At 45.4% G+C, this 24,044-nt stretch overlaps 1 protein-coding gene across 3 annotated transcripts in view; it reads left to right on the top strand.

The window, feature by feature from the left end:
- TBC1D4 (TBC1 domain family member 4) overlaps positions 1-24,044 on the top strand; it is a 1,514,114-nt gene that overhangs the window by 782,929 nt on the left and 707,141 nt on the right. For all 3 annotated transcript variants that reach the window (XM_069639269.1, XM_069639270.1, XM_069639271.1), the window contains 2 exons: positions 13,071-13,203; positions 16,470-16,561. In XM_069639269.1, the coding sequence (XP_069495370.1) occupies positions 13,071-13,203; positions 16,470-16,561 (225 nt within the window). The remainder of the gene's footprint in view (positions 1-13,070; positions 13,204-16,469; positions 16,562-24,044) is intronic.

The raw sequence follows: 24,044 nt of genomic DNA on the forward strand, positions 1-24,044 counted from the left end.
GTCTTGAATACAATTCGACCTTTCATTAATTGCCTCTTTGTAACCTCGTTCGTTATTCACTGTACCTTGTGTGTTAATCAGGGTAGTGGGACTCGTAAAATTGTGTTAAAAAATATCAAAACCTCTACACTGTAGTTCTTCAGCTTCTTTCAACAGCATTACTTTCTCTGTTTTCGTGGATTGGTGAAAACGCAACACACTTGCTGAACTTGATGATTTTTGAGAAGGGATCGGGTAGTCTGTCTACTCACTATAGAAAAATCACTGCCAATATCCTTGATACCTCACCCATTTCTTCATGTTATCTTAGAGTAAACGGATGGAAATGCAGACAGAGGGAAATGCATTTACTTCTCGAGGAATCAAGCTAATAGAATAAACCTGCTATTGCGCACAGCAACTGATCAGGAAATTGGAGATCATGGCAGAGCGCCGGAATCTGAAAGATCAAATATGTGCAAGAAGGAAGTAGACATTAACGTTTTAAATACACGCTCAGTGCCCTTAAATACCTGCCAAAATGACAGTTCTCATCACTGTTCACCAATCTATTCTGTGTACTGTTTTTTCTGTGCTGAACACTGACATACCTGAGTCTCCAGGATTGTATCAGCTCTGTGTGTCCCTCTCACTGTGTACTCACTGTTCACTAGTGTAGGGAAGGCATGGTATCGCAAGTATCACACTGACACAATGGATACAATTAGTAAAACCTTTATTGAAAAATGTTGGGGTCGGAGAAACTCATATTTTGCCCTATAACTAAGATGGGAGTAGTCTCGACAATCACACTATAAACAATCCGTCAAATCAAAATGTCCTATGCTAACACAAACCTAATGCCTGCCCTATCTCTTGTACAAAAAGTGTAAAAAGGAGAAATGTATGCAAAGGAAAAATCAGTGTTCAAAAGAAGGAAGGTAGTTGAATCAGCTATCCTACTCACGTTAAACCTCATGGAGTAAAGTTATCCTTGCAAGCAGGATGACCCACTCTGCCTCGGGTTCTTAACACTGTAACCAGTTCCGAATTGTGGATTGAGACCCACTTTGCCATCCACGTTAAAGTCTCTTCATTGACTTTCAAAATTGTATTGCAACGTAAAGTTCACAAAGGTCCCCCTCTGTTTGGCTCAGACCTTACAGCACACAGATTGCATAGGTCCCCCTCTGTCGAGCTCCGACCTCTCACGTCACAGTGTAATCTAAAAAACAAGCACACCACTGTGTATCTGGAGAGCAGTGAAAGGAGTTTTGTGGTGGCATTGGTAGCCCTAGGGGAATGAAATAGCTCTGATTCAATTATTCGTGATTTGGTAGAGTCTACAAGAGACAACACCCTGTACGTTTGTACTTCCTCCAACAATGAGATATTGGGGATTATGTCTCTCACTCCAGCCACTTGTGTAGCAAGGCATATCTGGCATAGTGCTTCTGTCCTGATGAAGGTTGGATATCATTTGACGTGTTCAGACAGACACACCTGTATTTAAGAAAGGGTGTATGAACTTTTTGTTAGTTGATTTTGGCAGATGGGTATATTAATGAAAATACCATGTATTGACTTAGAGAGAGAGAGGCCGTAGGTTGAAAGTGTAAATGCGTATGAGCTGTGGAGTAAATGAATGTGAGATTGTCTATATATGTGTTGTGCATTTTAGAAATTGATAATGAAATAAAATTATTTTTGTAAAGAATTAGAAAAACATTTTTCTTGGTCATACTTGATCTATTGGTCCATATTCCTATTGTATACTGAGGGTTCACTAAGGGACACACTACGGTTGAGGTAGGAACAACTATTGCTTCATGTGTTTTACTATCATACTGATTGCTTGGAATAACTACCTTTGGACGAATGCTAGCGTTGTCAAAGAACTGGTCTAACAATTCCAAGCATATTTTAGAATTGTGAGAAAATCAAACAATTTTGGAAGATGTCCTTGGGAGAACTGATTGTTCATGGGCACACCTTTTGAGTGAATACCTTTATACTTTGTATTGGGGTTGTTTCTCACTGTCTTCCAACTGTCTTTTTATTGTACAAACAATAGGGTTACAGAGCACAGATCACACCAAGGGAACACATTTAGAGAAACTGGTAAAGTAGTTATGGGCTGAACTTTGAGGAATGTTTACTGGGTATGCTTATCAGGAAGGGAGCTGGCATCTTTCTTGAGGAAGGGAATGCTGACAGATTATAAATTGGTGTGTGGGAGGTTTAAAGATGTATTCATGACATGTGACCAATTTGTCATATATTTTTGTCCTGGTTTTCGCCCTCCTCCACCTCTGTCCTGTCTTTAGTTTGTGTGCAGGTTTTTGATGTGGAAGGTCATGCTACTTATAGAGTAATAATAATTCATGACAACAGCGAGTTTAGTGTTCATTATTTAGCTGTTTTAATTGGGCAAATATCTTATTTTATCATGCATGTTATCTACATAAAATGTCTTGCAAAATGGCATAATAAAATCTTGTTATCAAAACCTATGTGGCATGTTCTGTATTAACTCCTCGTTCCGCAAACGATGCTCCTGCTTATAGCACAATACCTGGAGCTTGTAGCTCCTAGTCAACAAATACTAATTTAGATGCCTTTTGAACGATTTATGGTTATTAGTATAGAGCAGCTTGGTGGATGCTGTAGTCTACCGGTGATATTTATGAGTCACCCTTTCACTTATGCTATTGAAATGGGTCTTGGATTAGCACTGTTAGCCCTGCGACTAAATGTCGTAGTAAAAGCGCAAACTCCAGCACTCCCAGCCCTGAGTCATGCAAATATTAATTTGCAATAACACAGAGGCACTGCAATCATTCTGCACTTAGTTTATCTTTCGTGACAATGGCACACTATTAAGTTTAAACATATACATCATTCAAAACACAATGTCCAGGTGAATTTTTAAGAAAAAAACATATTTCCTTTTTTACAGTTTTAGCTGGATTTCATTTGTTAAATCAATTTAAATATTATCACCTCAATTCCTAGATCCAAATTAATTCAAATGCACAGGTTGTGAACAATTTCTGAAAAACACCCACCTAAGACACATTTTTTAATATGTAAATACATTGCTAACAGTCTTTATCAAATCATGCCAATTTAATCAACCCAGCCTGAACACATTTCCACAAGCAGGTTCAGGATCTAAATATTGTCCCTCCGACTTTGTTATATATTGAATAACTATCCGTTCATCAACATCAACTTTTATTCAGTCTTTCATATCCCTCCACCATTTATATTTTTACGAAATCATCAGAAAATTATGAATTAAATAATGAAAGAAAATTTGAAAAAAAGACAAATAAGAAAATAATTCGATTTTTGAGTTCTCAAATTAATGTACGTGTACATATATGTCCTCGGTGTTTGGATTTAAACAGTTATAGTAATGTTGTACTGTCATATCTTTTGGTCAATAAGAACTATAAAATCATTTGATAACTTATGCTCAATAAAACATAGTGTCTCTGTATTAGGGATGAACGTTAAGATCACTGTACAGCCTGTTAATTTGCTTGGTATTGAACATCTATTATTCTGTTGATATACCAAAAAAGGAAAAGAGAAAAGGGGGAATTCATTCAAACACCAATATACTTTATTTTATTTATTTATATATGTTATATATGTTTATTAAAATGTATTTGCCTTGAGCTTTATTATTATTTCTGCTCTTTGTCAATTGTTTGGTCTTCGTGTTAGTTGGTCATTTGCTATTTTTTTATGCAAATCACTTTTTAGACTGGCATTTCATATCTTTCTTAAAGATCTTGTTGACTGTTTTTAAATCACTGCAAGTAAATAAGCATTAGCGTAATGCATGATGTTTTTTTTTAGCATGTGAGCGATTGTTATCCATATTGTATTCAACTGTTCTTACTGTAAAATTAAATAAAAGTCTTACCTCTCCATTTCTTTCGGAGAGATTCTACCCTAGCAGCATGATAACTGTGGGGTTTCTTGTCGTCCTGTGAGCACGTAGCACCATTTTCTTTGTTAGTTAAATATCATGACGTTGGTTGTAAAAATTGGAGAGGGATTTAACAGATTTCTCTAATGGTCTACCACAGTGGCCATCTTTGAATATTCATATTAACTTCAAACATTATATTCATCTTTCTAAATGTACACCAAAACTGCTTGTTGAATTGGTTAAAACGTATCTTATTGCAGTGACACTATCTTTATTCATTAGGCAAAAATAACCTCACCTTGGTGTTATTGCTGCATTTCCCTTTGGCTCTTCTCTGGTTCAACAATACGTTATTGTGCATTGTTCTATATTTACATAAGAATACATAGTTGGAATTACATTTGACTTGTCTTGTTTATCAATACCACATAATGAATTACACTCAACTCAGAGATTGGTATGATTGACACAAGATCCAAAAAGTGATAATCAGAAATGCAGTTAGGCAAACCAAAAAAGGGCTTCCACAGAATACTTGGCGAGTAAGAAATGGTGTCCAGTGTGTACGTACAGAATTGAGGTGGCAAGTATTTATAGTTGGCTAGTAGCTTGCAACTTTCATTTTTCCCTCCTGACTCTAGCATGCATAGTAAAAAGATCTATGTTGGAAGCATAATAAGACAATTACAGAAATCCGACTCTGCAGCATAGACAACATTAACAGTTACTCATGAGATGGAAATAGAGAAAGCTTAGTACGTCAGCAAGAAGCCAAGAGAATTTAAAATTTGGAGTACCATCTTGGGCTTAAACAAAGATCATGAATTAAACTCTTTTTATCATGCAAAAGCATTAACTATGAATCGTAATAGAATACAATACGAAGTAATATAGAACTGAGTTACAGAATGTAGATAATAGATCTATGGTTTACATGAATAAGCGTAGACTTAACCACCAATGTTTAGATGGGTCTAATAAATTGTACTGAGTAGTAATGTCAAACGTATGTAAATATCATTAGCACAAATACTGATAAGCAAAGAATTTTGAGGTCTGCTCCTAACGTTGAAATATTAGAAAATAAATAAACATGATTTACAAAGTGACAATGTCGAATCATAGAGATGACTATTAAGGACTTCTTAATAAAACAAGTGGTCCTTCTTTTATTTTCATTAAGAAGTAAGACAATTTTACTGTCAACTTCATTAGAGTCAATTGTAGACGAGGTAAAAATGAAAAATACATCAATCCTACCAATCACTGAGAGCAAATATGTGGTATCGATAAACAAGAGTCAAATCTAACTATAGAACAATGCAAATAAAATATTATGAAACCAGAGAAGACACTAAGGGAAAATGTAGCAATAACACCAAGGTTGAACTTTTTTTTAACTAATGAATGAAGCTATTATCAATGCAATAAGATAATTTGTGAAAGAAATAGGTTGTTTAGGTGTAATTTTAGAAAGATTAATATAATGTTTGAGGCTATTATGAACTTTCAAACGTGGAGACCATTAGAAAAATCAGATGTGTTTTTTAAAATGTTTACCAAACGAGGTAATAATATTTAACTAACAAGCAAAATGGCGCCAGGTGCTCACAAGATGCCAGGAAACCACATGGTTATAATGCAGCTAGGGTGGAATCCCTCCATGAGAAATTATTTTTTTGATTTTTTTGATTATTTGCTTGTAGTGATTTAAAAACACTCAGAGAAATCTGGAAGAAAGATATGAAAACTAAACAATTGACAAAGCAGAAATAATAATAAATCTGATGGCAAGTACAGTTTGATGAAGATATATTAATAAATTAAAGTTTGATGAAGATATATTAATAAATTAAAGTATGTTTTAAGCACGCTTGGACTAACTTTAGGAAGATTGATATTTGAATGAATTCCCTTTTTTTTCTCTCCTCCTTTTTTGGTATATGAACAGAATAATAATACTCCTACGTCCCGTCCCCTTTCCTCCATACTTATGGGACATCTCTCCGTCCTGTGGGACGGGACCGGAGCGCTTTGTAAAAAGCATCAAAGCATCCAAAATTTTGCATAAATGTTGTCCTTCCTCTCTTTCTGCGTGGGGCACGGCACGCGGCCGTAACCCCGCTCATCTCGGCTCCACTCCGCGCATTGCCCATCAGTCCTTTTCTCCGCTCGTTCGGGACTGGACGAACTTGCATCCGTGGAAGATTTTCTTCCCTTTTTTCCTCTCTGGCTCTCACTAGCGATCGTGTACTAGTCTGTCTGTCGTTCAAACTAGACTTTCCAGATTGTTCATCGTGTCAACAACGCTTTGCGAGGGCGGACCCCCATCCTCTTTGTCTCGAGTGTTTGGGTCCGGATCACCGTTGGGACTCCTGTTTTTACTGTGATTCCCTTTCGGTCCGGGCACTTCAACAACGGTTGGAGCGGTGGGCGGAGGTTTTTCAACTGACATTTTCAGGCGTATATCGACAAAAAAAAGAAACGCCCAGTGAGTTTTTTACTTTTCAGAGCACCCTGGCTGGGGGACCCCTTCCCGGGTTCTTCCCGAGCCGGGAGGAGGGTTAATTGCTCTATCACTGGGGATTGCCCCGAGGTGCCTTCTGGGCCTAATAATCGTACCAGAGTTTTCTCCGAGGATCACCGTAAGGGGCCTGTGGATACCGGAGTACACTCCGAGGCCCCTCCTGTGGGGGCTGCTTGTAGACCCAGTTCTACTGAGTCGTGGGGTACCAGAGCTTGCTCTGATGCCTCTTTATCGGCTTCCCTCAAAAATAAAACCAGGGCATGCCCTGAGGCCTTGGCTGGGCTTGGTGTTACCGAATGGATGTTCGAGGCCCGCGCTAGCAAGGCTGTTACTGGACCTGGGTCCGAGGACCCTCGTACAGAGGCTAAGGTTACCGACATTTCTGAGAGGCCTGGCAAGGCCTTATCGGTGAAAGTCGTTTCTCACCGTTCCCGCTCTTGTGGCGACGTCAGAACTGTTGAGGGGGCAAAGAAGGAAAGTTCTTCCTTTACCAGCAGCGCCGAGGTCCTTCCTGGGAAGGCTAATTTGGCTATTGGTATGTCGCAGAAACATTCCAGGCCCAATCTAGTACTGGCTCAGCCGTGGTTCCTTATGTTAAGGCTAAAGTTAAGACCCCTGATCCATCGACGGGGACCCCTGCCTCACTTCCTCTCGTGCCGCAGTTCTCCTCAGGTGATGACAAAATGGCGGCCGTTCCCGCCACGACCACGGCGCCATTTTGGGTGCTACCCCTACAACTACGTCATCGGCCTCAGGTGTAGGGCTTGGTTCAGTGGGTGAACATAGAATTCCTTGTGCGCAACCTTTTCATCCAGTTTACGACTGGAACGCACAGATGCCCCTTCCGCACAATGTTTCATTGCCTGCGGGGTCGGCAACTTTAATTTTTCTTGATACATCGGGAGATGGGCCTGTGTGGCAACCCTCCCCGCTGCGTCCCTGGAATTATCCTCCTCATGAGAGGCCTCCTCCGGTACCAAAACAGTCCCAGGAGGACGCCTTCTTGGGCAAATTTGAGACGTTCATGCGTACCGACCCCATGAGGGAATATTTCAAAGGGCTGTTTAGGGAGATATATCCGCCCGCGCCTCCGGCTCCACCCGCTCCTCTGGTGGCTCCGCCAGCGCCGCCCTTGCCTACGGTGCCTTCACCGACCCTTCCGCCATTGCCCCCATTGTCCCCTCTGGACAAGGCAGTGCCCGACACGGTTCAGCAGGATCCTGACCTGTCGGATGAGGCGCAGGGAGATCAGGACAATGAGGACCTGCCCCGCTCTATTAGAGCTTTTCATGACCGGGTACTGGACATGATGTGCTTTTTAGATGTTCCGGTGCCCGAGGCACCTGCTGCGCAGGAGTGCGTGCTTTCTGGGGCGTTCACCCTGTCTCCTTTGGAGCGTACCGGCCTGTTGTTGCAGAAGGGCGTCCTGGCCGTGGTCCGTAGGGTCTGGGAAAAGCTACACTCTGGACTTTTCGTCAATAAGAAAATTGACGCGCGATACAGGCTGCATTCTTCGGAAGAGGTGGCCCTGTAGTCTTGTCCGCCCCCTTCCTCCACAGTGGTGGCTGCGGCTACTTTACAGTCCAGGCCTGCAGCATCCTCTTCTACGACAGCTGCTCAGGTTCTGGGGAAGGAGGACAAGCTCCTTGACTCCCTTGGGAGGAAGATTTCGCTAACTCGGCCTTGGAGTTCCGGCAGGCCAATGCCGAACTAGTGTTAGCGGGGGCGAATATGAGGATGTGGAAAGGTCTGTCGGAGTTTGAGGCGTTCATTCTGGTCGAGAAGCTGGAAGACTTTAAGGCAGGATTATCCGATGCCAATGTCTTGGCCTAGGATCTCCTGGAGGCTGCGGCTCACCACGTAGACACTTCGGTTTGGGGCCTTATGCTGGGGGTTGATACCTCCCGACAGGCGTGGCTGCATGCCACCAAATTTTCAAAGGAAGTGCAGGACAAGGTGTTGGACCTTCCTTTTGACGGTTAGGAGCTCTTCCACTCTACAACGGATGTGGAGCTGACCAAGACTAAGGACAGCACCCAGACAGCGAAATCCTTGTCAGTCCTGGTTAAAACTCCCTTTAAGACCCAGAGGCCGTTATCGCAAAGTCGTCCCTCCTCTGGGTTCAGGGGATTCCTAGACCGGAAATCTCGTAGAGTGGATACCCCTTTGGGTAATAACCGCCGGAGGCAACAACGGACTTGGTTTTTCTCCCGCTCCTCAGCCTCCTCTTCCTCAGGTTCAGGTGGCAATACCACTGAAAAGCCTACAAAATTAGGATTCTCCGTGCTCGCACGAGACCCCGGTGGGAGGACGCATTGCATCTCATTGGGAGGCGTGGCAGACCATCACCAAAGACAGGTGGGTCTTGTCAGTCGCTCGGGCGGGCTTCCGCTTATATTTACCCCCTACCCCACCCTTCAACCCTCCTTTCCAACAATCGGGGTCGCCCTCCCTAAAAGCCGAGGTTCAGAAACTGCTGGACCTTAGAGCTGTGGAACCCGTTCCCTTCGGGGAACGAGGGGAGGGCTTCTATTCCCGGCTGTTTACGGGGCCCAAACCCAACCAGGCTGGCCTGCGCACCATCCCAGACCTTTCCCAGTCCAATCATTTCCTACCCCAAGAGAAATTCAAGATGATCACGCCCGGCCTGATACGGTCCTCCTTGCAGATGGGCGATTGGCTCAGCGTGGTGGACCTTCAGGATGCTTATATGCATATTCTGATCTGGAATCCACACAGGAGATATCTCTGTTTCTCTGTGGGAGGGGAGCACTTCCAGTTTTGAGTGCTTTCTTTTGGCCTCAGCTCAGCGCTGCGTGTCTTTACGAAGATGATGTCGGTGATCGCGGCCTATCTTCGTCTGCAGGGTATCCATGTGTATCTGTATTTGGATGACTGGCTGTTACGCAGCCCTTGCCCGTTGAAAGCAGCGTGCAACCTTCAGTCTCTCCTTCAGCTCCTGTTCCATCTTGGGTTGTCAGTGAACTGGCGGAAATCTTCCATGACTGTCTCGCAGGACTTGATTTTCCTGGGTTTTCCCTGGAACACGATCGACTGCAGAGTGTACCTGACCGGGGACAGAATGGCGGATCTGTTGGCCACGTGTCAGATGTTTGCGCAGTTGGAGAGCATGTTGGCCTGGTGGTTCCAGAGGCTTCTGGGCCTCATGGCCTCGTGCGTATTGGCTCTAATGGCTCTTCGGAGGTCTTGGAGTCAGGCTGTGGATCCGGACTCCAAGCTGATAATGATTCCGGCTTCCATGAGAGTGGACCTGGAGTGGTGGTCGTCTCTCAGCAACCTGTCGGTCGGTGCAGGGTTTCAGGACCCAGCCCCTATGGTGAAGGTCACGACGGACTCCTCCCTACTAGGGTGGGGTGCGACGTTGGATCTTCTTCAGGTCTCAGATCTCTGGTCGAGTCAGGACAAGCTCCTCCACAGAAATCATCTGGAGCTTCTGGCGATCTTCCTAGCGCTCAAGGCGTTCAGACTGATCATTGCCAACACGGTGGTCCGTATAGGCATGGACAATGTGGTGTTGATGTATTACATCAACAAGCAAGGGGGAATCAAGTCTCCCCCCCTCGTGGACCTGTCCATCCAGATTTGGAAGTGGGCTGTTCTTCATGGTGTCTGGCTGCTTGCAGTACACACCCCGGGCCAGTTGAATGTCACGGCAGATGCCCTCAGCCGGCGGACAATGGTCAGCTACGAGTGGGAATTGAAGGCGGAGGTCCTCTCATGGATTTTCCTGCATTGGGGCACACCGGAAGTGGACCTCTTCGCTACAATGGCAAACAAGAAGCTTCCTCTGTATGCCTCCAGAAGTGGGCTGGGAGCCTCCTCTCTGGGGGATGCTCTCGAGATTCCATGGCACAACATGAGGGCTTATGCTTTCCCGCCTCTGCCTCTAGTTCAACGGACAATTTGCAAATTGAAGAACTCAGTGAACTGTTCTCTTCTACTCATAGCCCCGTGGTGGCGGGCCAGGTTTTATGTCTCAGAACTTCAACACCTGTCGGTGTATCCGCCGATCGGGGGTCACCGGTAACCTGATCTTCTTCACCAGGGGGAACAGCAACTGTGGTACCCCTCCCCACAATCGTCAGCTTGGCGGCATGGTGTCTGAGTTCAAGTCTTTAGAACATCTTAACTTGTCTGCGGATAACATGCGTATTATCCAGGCAGCCAGAAAACCCTCGACTAGGTCCCAGTACAGAAGCAAATGGCTCAGGTTCTGTCATTGGTGTTTAAGTAAGCAGTTGGACCCTAGGGGGGCTACAATTGACACGGTACTGTCCTTTGTATCCTTCTTAGCAGAGTTGGGCGTTCACGTTCTGTCATGCAGAACTTATCTTTCAGCGGTTTCCGCTTCCTTTCTACGGACCAATGCTCTTACTCTCTGTGTAACCCAGTAGGTAAGAGGCATTTTGCAGGCTTGATGCGCCTTTATCCTCCGATTCGTAGTCCGCACCCAACGTAAGACCTAAATGTGGTCCTGACGGCGCTGTGCCATAAACCTTTCGAACCGATGGCCGCGGTGGACCTCAAGCACCTGTCATGGAAAGTGTCCTTTTTGGTCGCCGTTACTTCAGCAAAGCGGGTGAGTGAGCTCCAGGCTTTGTTGGTGGAGCATCCCTTCTTGGTCTTTCACAAGGATAAGGTGGTCCTTCGGACAAATCCTACTTTCCTGCCGAAGGTGGTATCTGAGTTCCATCTGAACCAGTCAATTTCGCTGCCGGTCTTTTTTCCGAACCCTGGTTCAGAGGCAGAAAGGGTTCTGCATTGTCTTGATGTTAGAAGGGCTCTTAAGTTCTATCTGCACAGGACATCTGAGCTTAGGAGCTCTTCTCAACTTTTTGTGACCTTTGGTAACCCAGAAGGTAAGCAGGCCTCTAAGGCGACTATTTCTCGAAGGATCGCTGCCTAAATTATGGATTCTTAAACTGTCCAAGGGCTGAAGCATCCTAAAGGTGTTCATGCACACCTGGTGCGGGGCAAGGCAGCCGCGGTTGCCTTTCAGAAATATGTCCCCTGGGAGACCATCGCAAAAGCTGCTACTTGGGCCTCCCATTCTGCCTTTTGCTAGCATTATTGGTTAGACATGAGCTCAAGATCTGATGCTCAGTTTGGTCAGGCTGTGCTGAAGAACCTGTTTCAGTAAGGGTTTTTTCCCATCCACCCATAGTTCCTGTAAGGAGTGCTTGGGAATCTCCCATAAGTATGGAGGAAAGGGGACGGGACGTAGGAGTATAACCAGGTCACTCACCGTAGAGACCATCTTACTCCTAGTCCATAGTCCCCTTTCCTCCATATGCCCGCCTGCCGTCCCCTCTAATAAGGGCCCTCTGTTATTGCTACGAGGTCTTGGACCTAGCGATAGAAAAGGACTGATGGGCGATGCGCAGGGCGGAGCCGACATGGGCAGGGTTACTGCCGTGTGCCAGGCCCCGTGCAGAAAGAGAGGAAGGACAACATTTTTGCAACATTTTGGATGCTTTTTACAAAGTGCTCCGGTCCCGTCCCACAGGACGGAGAGATGTCCCATAAGTATGGAGGAAAGGGGACTATGGACTAGGAGTAAGGTGGTCACTACGGTGAAGTAACCTGGTTAATCTTCAATACTGAGGAAATTAACAGGCTCTATGGTGATATCAAAGATCATTGCTAATATAGGTATACTATTTTTTATTGAGCAAAATGTATTAAATTCTTTTCTAGCTAGTATTGACCAAAACGTGTGATAGTTTGATATTACAATAATAATATTAATTTCACTCACCAAGGAAATACATTTATTTGAGTACTCAAAAATAGAATACATTTTATTTCTTTTTCCATTCTTTTTCCATTCTTTTTCGTTTTTTATTCAATTTATAATTTGCTAAGGATTTTGTAAGAAAATAAAATGATTGTGGAATATGAAAGGCTGAATAAAGGATGATGTTGATGAACGTATAGTTATTAATATGTAAGAAAGCCCTGAATAAGGTCACATACTGAGAGATCATATTGAGATCCTGAACCCGTTTAGTGAAGCATGTGTAGACGAAGTTGGTTAAGTTAGATGATTGTCAAAGGCTGTTTGAAATGGGCTAAGTTGGTTGTTAGGTAATTTTCTAAGACTGTTAGTAATGTATACATTTGAATATGTTTATCTTAAGTGTTTTTCTGAGATTGTTAGCAACATATGCATTTGGTTTGAGGAATAGAGATGATCATATTTAAATTGATGTAATGGATGAAATATATGTGAAATTGTATCTATGGAATTAAGGTTTTTTCCCTTTGAAGGGGGTACTTGGATCTTATATATTGATAGATGTATACTTTTAAACTTTATAGTGTGCCATTGTCATTAAAGATACACTAAGCGCAGAATCATAGTGTCTCTAGTTTGTTTATGTAGTACGTGTGTCACTAGCAGGTGAAGTCTTGAGTTAACAAGTAAGCAAGACAAGACAATCTATTTTGTTATAAATGCCAATAAATCTAGCACAACAGGCCCTCATTCACCTGAATACATTTATATTTATTTAGCCAATTTGTTTTTTAAAAACCATGCATGTAATCTCTTGATTTGTTTGTCTCCTCTTGACGTTGTTTTGTTTTTTTGCTCAGGTGGATGAAGTGATGCTGACTCTAAAGCAAGCTTTTAGCACTGCTGCTGCTCTGCAAAATGCCAAGACTCAAATCAAGCTGTGTGAAGCCTGCCCAATGCACGCCCTGCACAAACTCTGCGAACGCATCGAGGGTAGTACTCGCCATACTAATTATTTATCCTCGGTTCTTAGCCATCCGTTGCCACAAACATCCGTGACAATGTATCATAGTTGCCAACTCTGTTGGATTGGTCACATTTGCCCTAAAATGTGTATTATTTTCTATAAGAGTGCTTGGAGGAATGTTATGAAGCCACAGAAAAAATGTCCAGTTGCAAAGTTTGTATTGTTAGATAGATTTATACATCGTAACTTGTGCAATTTGTACAACTTATTGGCACTGATGGTAGTCTTGGTTAGCCAGTGCTTCTTCTTGTTCTCGCTACGGGGTAGGCACCAAACTTTATAGTGTTTTTATGGTATTGGATTGATCCCTTTATGTCAAAACCACTGATATAATTGCTAAAAATGTTTATACTGATAAGTGGCTAAATACCTCCCACATGTATCTCAGCAAACGCCTTTACCTGAAGTTTTATAAAGGCAGAGTAAAGCATCTCCTAATACCCTATTATGGTCACGTCTCCAATGCCGAGGATTCAGTGATGTGCTTTGCTTACATTTTTGCCCGTCACTGCCCTGCTGAAAAATACAGCTGTCTACACAACTAGATGTGCAGTTGAAACGTGTTGATGTTATTAAGCAGGGGGCAGACCCATTTGTTTTACATGGAAAGAACCTTTCAGGCTCTCATTGACAAGGATGCTTCTAAAGCACTTCTTAAAGTGGGCGTCCAATCAGGCAAAGTTGTTAGTGCACATTTCATTTAAATGTTCATATCTCATGGCCAACACTGCATGTGCTGGACTAGATTACCTAGCCCAAAATCTTCATTTTTAGGCAAGGGGAAGGGGCCTCATTAATAGCCAATGGGAAATTGTGTTGGATTTTTACATCTAATTTTAGTTTTAGAAGATATTTGTGATGATTATGGGATAAATAAAAGGGAGCAGATTTCAGGTTGAAAACACCTCTGCAAGTATATGTATATATGATCGGAGATCCTTTCATTCATGTTGACTGATGGAACCTGGGATAAACCGATTACTTAATTACCGATTAGAATAAAGTGACATCTCACTAAAGCTTGTCTTTTAGCTCCCTTCATTAGTTACATACGCCACACCTTTTTTAAAGGTTCTTTAAATCCTTACTCTTCTTTGGGTTGTGCCAGTCACTGCTCACGTCAGACTCCAAATATTGTTTTGTGGCTGCTTCAAGCAGGGTCGTAATTTAGGGGTCGGCAGAGGTTGCACTTGCGACCCCTGGGGTCTCCCTTTCTTTCGCTGTGGTCTCCCTTGCTACCCCTAAATAAAAAAAAATTGCACTTTTTTTTCTTTTTTTAAATTGAAGCTCCTGGACTTTGAGTAATGACCCTAAATAGGAATAACAAATAATTTGTCTTTCTGGAATTCTAAATAATAATTGCAAGACTCATTGGGCCTCATTATAACCCTGGCGCTCCCGTAATGAAGGGTGCCGGTACGGGACCGGCACCCTTCATTACAGGAGCGCCGATTACGAGGTTCCCTTTGCGGGACCCGCCAAGGACGCCTGATAAAACCAGGCGTCCTTGGCGGGTCCCGCGAGGGGAAGAGGGAGCTAATAACGGGCCGCTATTGACGGCGCCGTTATTAGCTCCCTCCCCCATTGAGCCCTATGGGGGCTCAAATGGGGATGGGTTCCTGCAAGGAGGAATTACTGGGTCCTCCAATGTCGGAATGACCCGGTAATTCCTCATTGCAGGAACCCGGTATTGGAGCCAGGTATGGAGGCAGCCATGGCGCTAAAAGCACCATGACTTTACCTCCATACTCCTAATGAGGGCGCTGTTATTAGCTCCCTCCCCATTCCCATTGAGCCCTAGGGGGGCTCAAATGGGAATGGGGATGAGTTCCTGCAAGGAGAAATTACCGGGTCCTCCAATGTCGGACTGACCCGTTAATTCCTCATTGCAGGAACCCGGTATTGGAGCCAGGTATGGAGGCAGCCATGGCGCTAAAAGCACCATGGGCCTCATTAGGACCCAGGCGGTAAGGGGTTTACGGCGGCGTAAACAGCGCCGACCCTTACCGCCTGATTCCGAGGTCCCTTAGCGCCATGGAGGTTTTAACACCTGCTTTTAGCAGGTGTTAAAATCCATGGCGCTAAGGGACCTTGATGTTAATTACGCCACCGTAATTTACAGTGGCGTAATTAACGCCTTCCCCACTCCCATTATGCCCTATGGGGCAAAAATGGGAATGGGGAAGGGTAAATGGGTTAATGGGGACTTACCGCCCCACTCACCTCGGAATGGGGCGGTAAGTCCGCCAACCACCATGGCGTAAACATAGTTTACGCCATGGTGGTAAAGGTACGACCCAGGCGGTAACTTACCGCCTGGGTCGTAATGAGGCCCCATGACTTTACCTCCATACTCGTAATGAGGGCGCTGTTATTAGCTCCCTCCCCATTCCCATTGAGCCCTAGAGGGGCTCAAATGGGAATGGGGATGGGTTCCTGCAAGGAGGAATTACCGGGTCCTCCAATGTCGGAATGACCTGGTAATTCCTCATTGCAGGAAACCGGTATTGGAGCCCGGTATGGAGGCAGCCATGGCGCTAATAGCACCATGGCTGCCTCCATACTCGTAATGAGGCCCATTGAAGGTTTCTTTCAGGCACGCTTCAGGGGGTGAGTCACTGATTTAGTCTTTGTTCCTAAACACCTCATATTAACAATGCAGACAAAATACTCAAAAAGCATTTAGAATAGAATAAGCATCCATTTCAAACTATGTATTTCGCTTTTCGCAAGTTGAAGTTATAGCATTTTTTTCTGCCGATACATATGGTGATCCATTCTTGTATGAAATGTATATCACATTACAGTGATATTGTAACCATATTTTTCATAGTGTACTTAGAAACAATGCTATGTGATGCCACTTTCTGTTTTGTCAAGTGGTAAACGGTTGTGTTACATCACTTCACGTGATGTCACTTCAGGGAAGTGGGTGTCAAATGACATCACTTGCTGTTATGTCATCAGTGGTCAAGGGTCATGTGATGTCACTTCCGCTACCGCTGGCATTTTGGTGAAATGACGTCCCTGGCTTCAAGCTCTTCTCGATTTCTCATCCCCTTTCAAGCACAGCCCTCAATCTTGATCCTTTAAAGATGCTTAGCCATGCTTGTTCGAGGCCTCAATGTAAATCTTTAATTAGGAAACACATTTAGCATTAACATTTAAATTCTAGAATAAACCCACCTTTTTCTTTGTGTATTCATTTAAAGTATTTTGTTGTCTTTTAAAGGCCTTTATCCACCAAGAGCCAAACTTGTAATCCAGCGACAACTTTCTTTGCTGACCGACAATGAACAAGCAGATATTTTTGAGCGTGTCCAGGTAATATGAATGGATATTTAATGTTACATCTTGCTTTATAAATGCATGTAGTACTTGAACGAAATCTGGATGTGTTTACCTCTCGCTCTTTGCAAGGGGAATGCTTAAATTTGCTGATTTATCATATTTCCAGATAAAAGAAGCACATTTTATAATGATTTTGTACTACCACCTGCTGCTGTCAGAAAATATGCAGCCACCCTTCCTTGACACTCACGTTCTTTATTTTATTTTGCCTTTTTAGCTAGTTCCTAGTATTCATGTTGTATTAGAGGATCCACATAAACAGGCTGAGAGAAATGTGCCATGTCTACCCATTGGCCTCTAAGTAGTATTATGTTTCGGGGGGTCAAGAAACCTACTCTAGTTACAGTCTCTATCCAGGGAACTGACCGAATATGTTTTGATGGTGTGATTTCTTGGGAAGTCAGGTGACGGCATCTAAGGGAAACCAGATATTGGTCATGAGCTGTCAAGAACAGCACAGTAGTAGGGGATGTCTCATTTCTGTGCTCGCAGTCCTCTGACTTCATGAAGCACCACCCACCAACAGATAAATGAGAAGGTTCCACCACTACTGTGTCTAGGAGCTAAGAGCGAACACTGTTGGTCCCTTGAACATCACACCCCTACAAGTCCTGATTAGTATAGCTCCACTGAAGTACAAAAGAAATACCCACACCTAATGAGACTACACGTTTAAAATTCCATATGGGACCTGGGAAGAGACATAGAGACGTTACCAAGGAAAAAGTGAGAAATCTAGTTAAAATAAGTATGTTTGTATTAAATTGACACTAGTTTATTATCCAGCATGGGGTCTTACATGGATTCACATGCTCATAAATATTCCCCGTCGTGAGGCTGGGAATCCTCGGTAATACTAAAGCAGTTTAGTTGTAAAGCTGAAAACTGCTGGTCACCTCTATAACCTATTGCTGTCCCTTTAGGTCATACTGCTCCAGCCAATGACATTCGTCCTTCTAAGTTCCAACACTGGTGGCCATCTTTAGATTTTTACCACACATTTTCGTGTTGGAAGTCCTCATGTTTTGCTCCTTGAAATTTCAGTAACTTTTCCTATGTTTGTGGGAAATTGTCTCAAATTTGTCATTCTTCAGTCACCGTTGGTGGAGACCCGTTGCAAGACGAGAACCAGTCCATCGTCAGATCTCCGCACTGTGTGAGGCGACAGGCCCAAGCTTGGACCTGTCTAAATGCACCTGGGTGGATGCCATGAGAAAAAGTCTCTTCAGGGCCTGCTTGAAATGCGGCCTGAAAAACATCTTTGTTGAGGATCAGCATCTCAAATGCATCTACTGCTTGCATCCAGACCACGACGTAGACAGATGTTCCATCTGCCAGGACGTCTCTTCCAAGATGCTCTTCCAAGACGTGAAAAGACCACCATCCAAGGTTAGCGGCGTGGATTGAGGAAGGTAGGGCTTCTGACTCTGCCTCTGTGTGCAGTCATGCCTCTTCCAGGGTTCGTAAGCCCAAAGAGTGTGCTCCCTCTGGCAAGAGGTCAAGATCCTTTGAGTACACTTCCTGTGGAAAGATACCAGAAAAGGCTAAGGCGTCTCACGCTTCCACTTCTTCATTGACGGGCACTTCGGCTGCAAAGCCTTTGTCTGCAAGGCAATGGTTGTCATCGCCCTCCCTTTCGATCGGTCGTTGACCGTCAAGCAGACAGGTGCTGTCTGCGAGGAAATCATTGACACCATCTGCAAAGCGCAAAGCGCAAAGCTAAGCCATCACAGACACTGTTGAGGGACCTGTTAGTGGCTACACTGTTGACAACCTCATCCACCAAGGCTGTTAACCTGTCAATGACTACCCCGTTGATGACTTCGTCCACTAAGACTGTCCTTCCGTCAGCGACTTTGATGTCGACGACTTCATCCAGGAAGACTGCTGCTTCATGATACCCTGATGGTTAAAGGGTACCATCAAGAGAAAGGGAAGAATCTAATTGTAACTCAACAGTAGACTCATGCTCAAAATGATGATTTTATGACTGAGGAACAATGAGAACCTGACAAGCTAGATAGGTTTCTTACAATGCATTATGTCAATAGCATGGAGGGTAAAGCTTCATTTAGGCCAGACATATGTGTATTAAGGCATTAATCCACCACGCTTCATTCAATTGAAGGACACATTGCTGGTTGGGGACAGTCCTCGCAATACCAATTATCCACCACTGTAGAACGTCCACTGTATGTTGGAATTCAATTAAATGCAGTACTAGGGGGGCTATGCTATTCTTGCATTAAATTCTGGATCAATGTTCCGCGATCCGTATGTCAGTTGCCTGGCCCACATACCATAGCCCACAAGGACATTGCCTCGCAGTTCTTTCCTTTTTTAATTAACATTTTATTGTAATTTAAAACACATACGAAACATATCATTGCAGCACAGTAAGTGACTTGACATTACATATTTCACTGATTCCAGGTACAGCAGAAATGAGGAAATTAAGTGCATCATGGTAAAAAACATAAATGCAGGAAAGATAGGTGATCCGATATACCCCAGAAGAGTCAACAGCCATCTTCCTCCCATCTGTGCCATATTTTCCGGAATTTAGTCAGGCACCCCCTTGCATTATATATCAGTCTTTCATACGACATACAGATGTCCATATCAGAAACCCGTTTGTGATCTTCGGGTGCCTCTGGCGTGTCCCATTTCATTGCGATATTCCTTTTAGGCAGGATAGCCCCGGTAGAGATCAGCAGTTTGTCCCAGCGATTATAAGAGTGGGAACGCCAGATTTCCAGCAAGAGAAGTTTAGGTTCCGCAGGCACGCGTTCCCCGACCACACCCGTCAGTTTATTCAGGATTTTGTCCCAGAAACACGAACCAGCGGACATTTCCATACAATATGGAAGAAAGAGCCTTCTGCCCGGTCACACCTCAAGCATTGCTCATGAGCCGCCCTGCCACATCTGAAGAGTAGTGTGCGAGACAGATACACCCTATGTAGGATCTCAAGTTGAATTAAGTGAAACGGGGAGGAGATTGGCACCACCCTTGGGGACATCAAGGCCTCCACCCAGACCTCCGGATCTATAGCCCCCATTTCCGACTCCCACTTGCCCCAGAGATTGACCAATCCCTGCAAGGAAAAGGAGGATAAGCATTGGTACATAACAGAGGCAGCTCTGCTGGTAATGCAGTGTGTGACAATGTTGGCCCCTAGAGGGAAACGGGGCCCTACCGCGTGTATATCGCCAAACTGGGTTTGCAATGCGTCGGTGACCTGGGTATGATGAAAGCATTTGGTCACTGGGAACCTACTAGCCTCCTGCAGGGTGGAAAAAGGGACCACTCCCCCATCGACCAGTACCTGACTCGGGGTTTCAATACTATGATGAACCCAAGTCCCGAACACCCCAATTTTATTGACTTCGGGCAAAAATGAAATTCACCACAAGGTTTGGGCCTGGGTCGGTCTCCCGCTTCAACCAACGTCACGAAGCTCCAGCCCCCAAACGCTGATCACATTTCTAGTTATTGCTGGTAGGGTATGGTCGCCGCCCCCACCGTACAGCAATTGGATAGGCGGGACCCCTTCCATCCACGCCAACTCAGCCCTGATATGGGGTAATGCAGGGTCCCCATGATATGATATGATATGATATGGCATTTGTAACGCGCCTATACACAAGTGTTTCAAGGCGCGACAGGTCATTAACATGACATGCAACCAATCATTAATCACTGACATTTGTGAGGCCCCGTAATAAAGTTCAATGTTGGGCAGCCCAATGCCCCCCTCCAATACTGAACGTTGTAACATGGACAGGGCAATCCTGGGTTGTTTTCCTGACCATATCAGATCTCTAAGGGCTCAGTCCATTTTTGCAAATTCTATCCGAGGGACCGGTAGAGGTACGTTCTGGAGGACATAGAGATACTTGGGCAACATAAGCATCTTGAATAATGCTGCCTTCCCCAACAGTGTTATGGGAAGCATGCGCCAATGCTTCACATCTTGTTGAAATTACTCCATGATCGGATATAGATTGTGAGAAAGAAAGTCAAGAGGGTCAAGCCCAATGTGGATCCCTAGGTAATGGAAGCCCATCCGCGAGTTCATGTAGGACTATCAGGGGGAACTGCCAAGTCCCCTCCCCCTCACCCCCTTCACTGGGAGCAATACTGATTTTTCCCAGTTAACCCTCAATCCGGTGATTATCGCAGTGTCTCGAAGACACTGGGTCACAATGGGGTAAGAAACCCTTGGGTTGCTCAAAAAGATCAATACATCATCTGCGTAGAGGGAGATCTTGTCCATAGGCCACCGGAAACCCTCCCACACCTTGTAAAAGCAAAGCTTTATGGCCAGTGGCTCGCCGGCAAATGTAAACAATAGGGGGGAAAGCGGGCACCCCTGACGGGTCCCCCGTCATAAGGGAAAAGATCGAGATATTACACTGTTTACTCTAACCGCGGCCTCTGGGGCCACATACAAAAGTCTAACCCAATTTACAATCCTGTCTCCAAATCCCATTCCCGCCAAAACTCCCCGAAGGTGCTCACAAAGGAGTCAAAGGCCTTTTCGAACTCTAATGCGAAGAGTGCTAGGGGCTCAGGAAGGGTCGAAACTGGTCTAACACCAGATAGAGGCATCTAATGTTCATGCGGGTGTATTTGTCAGGAGAATCCCACTGATCTGGGTATATTAGCATGGTGACCACCTGTAGCACCCGATTAGCCAGTACCTTGGCTAGTATCTTGGACTCCCCATTTGAGAGGAATGGGTTGGTCGGTCGGTAGGAGGAACACCAAGTGAGGGGCTTCTATTTTTTGGGAATAACCACTATGATGGTTGGTCTCAGGCCTGGGGGCAAACCTCCCATCTCCCTACTGTGGTGAAACAGATTATGCAGGTGTGGAACCATCAGGTCGCCCATGTTTTTCCACACCTACACAGGGAATCAGTTGGGGCCTGGGGTTTTCCCAGCCTGGAGCTGAGAGATGTCCTCCGTGATTTCCTCCTCAGTAACCTCTGCATTCAGGCTTATTGATTGTGCCGCAGTGAGGCGGGGGAGTACAACATTGGTGAAGGGGTCACGAGCGATTTGGTCGGGTCTCTCCGGAGCCTGATATAGCGTTTCATAACATTGTGCGAAGCATTCCACCATCTCAGAGTCTTCTGTGTGACTAGCTCTGTCTTCATCTATTATTTGTTTAACATGTCAGTTTCTCTCATCCCTCCGTTCCAACCAGGCCAACATTTTCCCCGCCTTGTCCTAGATGTCATAAATCCTATTCAACTCGTACCTGTGTGCCTGCCTGGCATTGTCCAGTTGAATATTGTGTAGTGTCTCCCGGGACATCAAAAGGAGTCTGTGTGTGACGGGCGAGTCTGACTGGAGAAATTCCTCCTCCTGGTTTTCAGCTATAATTTTGGCTTCGGGTACCCGCTGCAGCTGGGCCTGATGTTTCGCTGAGATCAAGGACACCAATTTGCCTCTAAGAACCGCCTTGTAGCCCTCCCAGAGGGTCACCAGGCTATCGACCCACCCAGTGGTAGTTGTGAAATAATCCTTGGTATTGGCTGCAATTCCTTCCAGAATATCTGTAAAGTCAAGATAGTCGTTTTTGAGATGCCATCTGGTCTGGCGTCTAGGCCTATTGGTTGCCATCTCAATAAGAAGTGGGGAATGATCAGAAACGCCCCTTGCCAGGAACCTGGCCGAAGTAATCAGATGTGCGTTCCACTGCGAAGGAAATAAATAATCCAGCCGAGACGTAGAGGCATGCACCTCGGAGTGAAAGGAATAACCCCTGGCATTGACACTGACAACCGTCCAAACATACCACAAATCAAGCGCATCAGCGAAGGTGTGTAACTTTGTGGGCGTCGCTGGGTCAGTGCCCCGTAAGTGAGTGCGATCCATAGCCAGGTCCATGACATCAAAGTCGCCTCCCAGTATCCATAATTCCGGTTGGCAGGAAAGGAATAGTTTTTGTATGACATTGAGGAGGTCCATGGATAACGGAGGAGGGGCGTAGACAGACAGGGTGCCAACCGTGGTCCCCCAAAGCTCCCCATATATAAAAAACCGGAGGGGCAACCTCTTATGAGCAAGTATCAGCACCCCTCGGGAACTCCACAAAAAGCCTGCATGTGTCTGATAGTTGGTTCGCCTGTAAAATTTACAGACGGAGCCTGCAAGGTGCATTTCAAGGAGGATAGCCACATTTGGAGGGCATTGGTTGAAGAACTGGAGAACCAAGCCCCGTTTTTACACAGGAGCATAGGCCGTGACGAACAGGACTGAACCGGCCGTGGCGTCGGGCCCCCACCCGAGCCACCCGGTGGGAGGCCGGCTGGCGAAATTAGTCAACTTGTGGGAGTCCATCTCCACCGACCGTTGGGCGTTAGATGCCCTGTCCCGCAGGCACAATCTGGAATTTCAGAGAAGGTGCCCCTGTATACCACCCGTGGCCAGGAAGGAAAACCACGTCCCACAACTACTTCTAGAGGTACGAGCGATGCTAAGAAAGGGAGCCATAGAACTCGTCCCAAAAAGGCTCTGGGGCTCCGGAGTGTACTCGTGGTACTTCCTCGTATGGAAGAAGACCGGCGGTTGGCAACCCATCTTGGACCGTCGTCGTCGAAACAAGTACATCAAGTCTCAGAAATTCCGGATGGTCACCCTCCAGCACGTGTTGGGACAGCTGGAGAAAGGCGACTTCCTATCGTCGCTGGACTTGGAGGATGCCTACTTACACATCCCCATTCTAAAGCGACATCGCAAATTCCTACGATTCGTGGTCCGGGGGCGGCACTATCAGTTCAAGGCCCTTCTTTTCGGATTGAAGTCGGTGCCAAGGGTATTCACCAAGTGCCTGGCACCAGTGGCGGCGCAGCTGCGCCTGCAGGGGATCCATGTCTACCCCTACCCGGACGATTGGCTCATCCAAGCAAAGTCAAGAGAACTCGCTGTCGATCACACTGCGAAGACCGTCCAACTGCTCATGGATCTGGGATTCTCTATCAACTTTGCGAAATCCCACTTGGTACAGTCGCAAGCCGTCTTGTTCCTGGGAGCCAGACTCGACACAGTGGCGCGATTGGCTTCACCGTCGGAGGAAAGGACGAAGGCCATCCTGGGCCAGGTATAACGGCTGTTGACCATGGACGTGGCCAGGTTCAGGTCCATCAAGTCCCTACTCGGCATGATGTCCTCGTGCATCTACCTCGTGCACCTATGCAGGCTGAGGATGTGACCACTGCAGGAGTTCCTCGATGCCCGTTGGATGCAAGCAGCGGGCAGTTTCGAAGACAGGATCTCACTCAACGAGACTTTCCGCGAAGCGATCCGGTGGTGGGGCACGCGCGCATCTGGTGGCGGGCATGGACTTCCAAACCCCGGCACATCAGGAAACGGTGACGACGGACGCCTCCCTGGAGGGATGGGGAGCGCACACCAGAGATCTCCGCGCAAGAGGCCTTTGATGT

The sequence above is a fragment of the Ambystoma mexicanum genome, chromosome 7q (assembly GCF_040938575.1).
Source record: "Ambystoma mexicanum isolate Mex_15411 chromosome 7q, UKY_AmexF1_1, whole genome shotgun sequence".
In the NCBI taxonomy this organism is placed as follows: Eukaryota; Metazoa; Chordata; class Amphibia; order Caudata; family Ambystomatidae; genus Ambystoma; species Ambystoma mexicanum.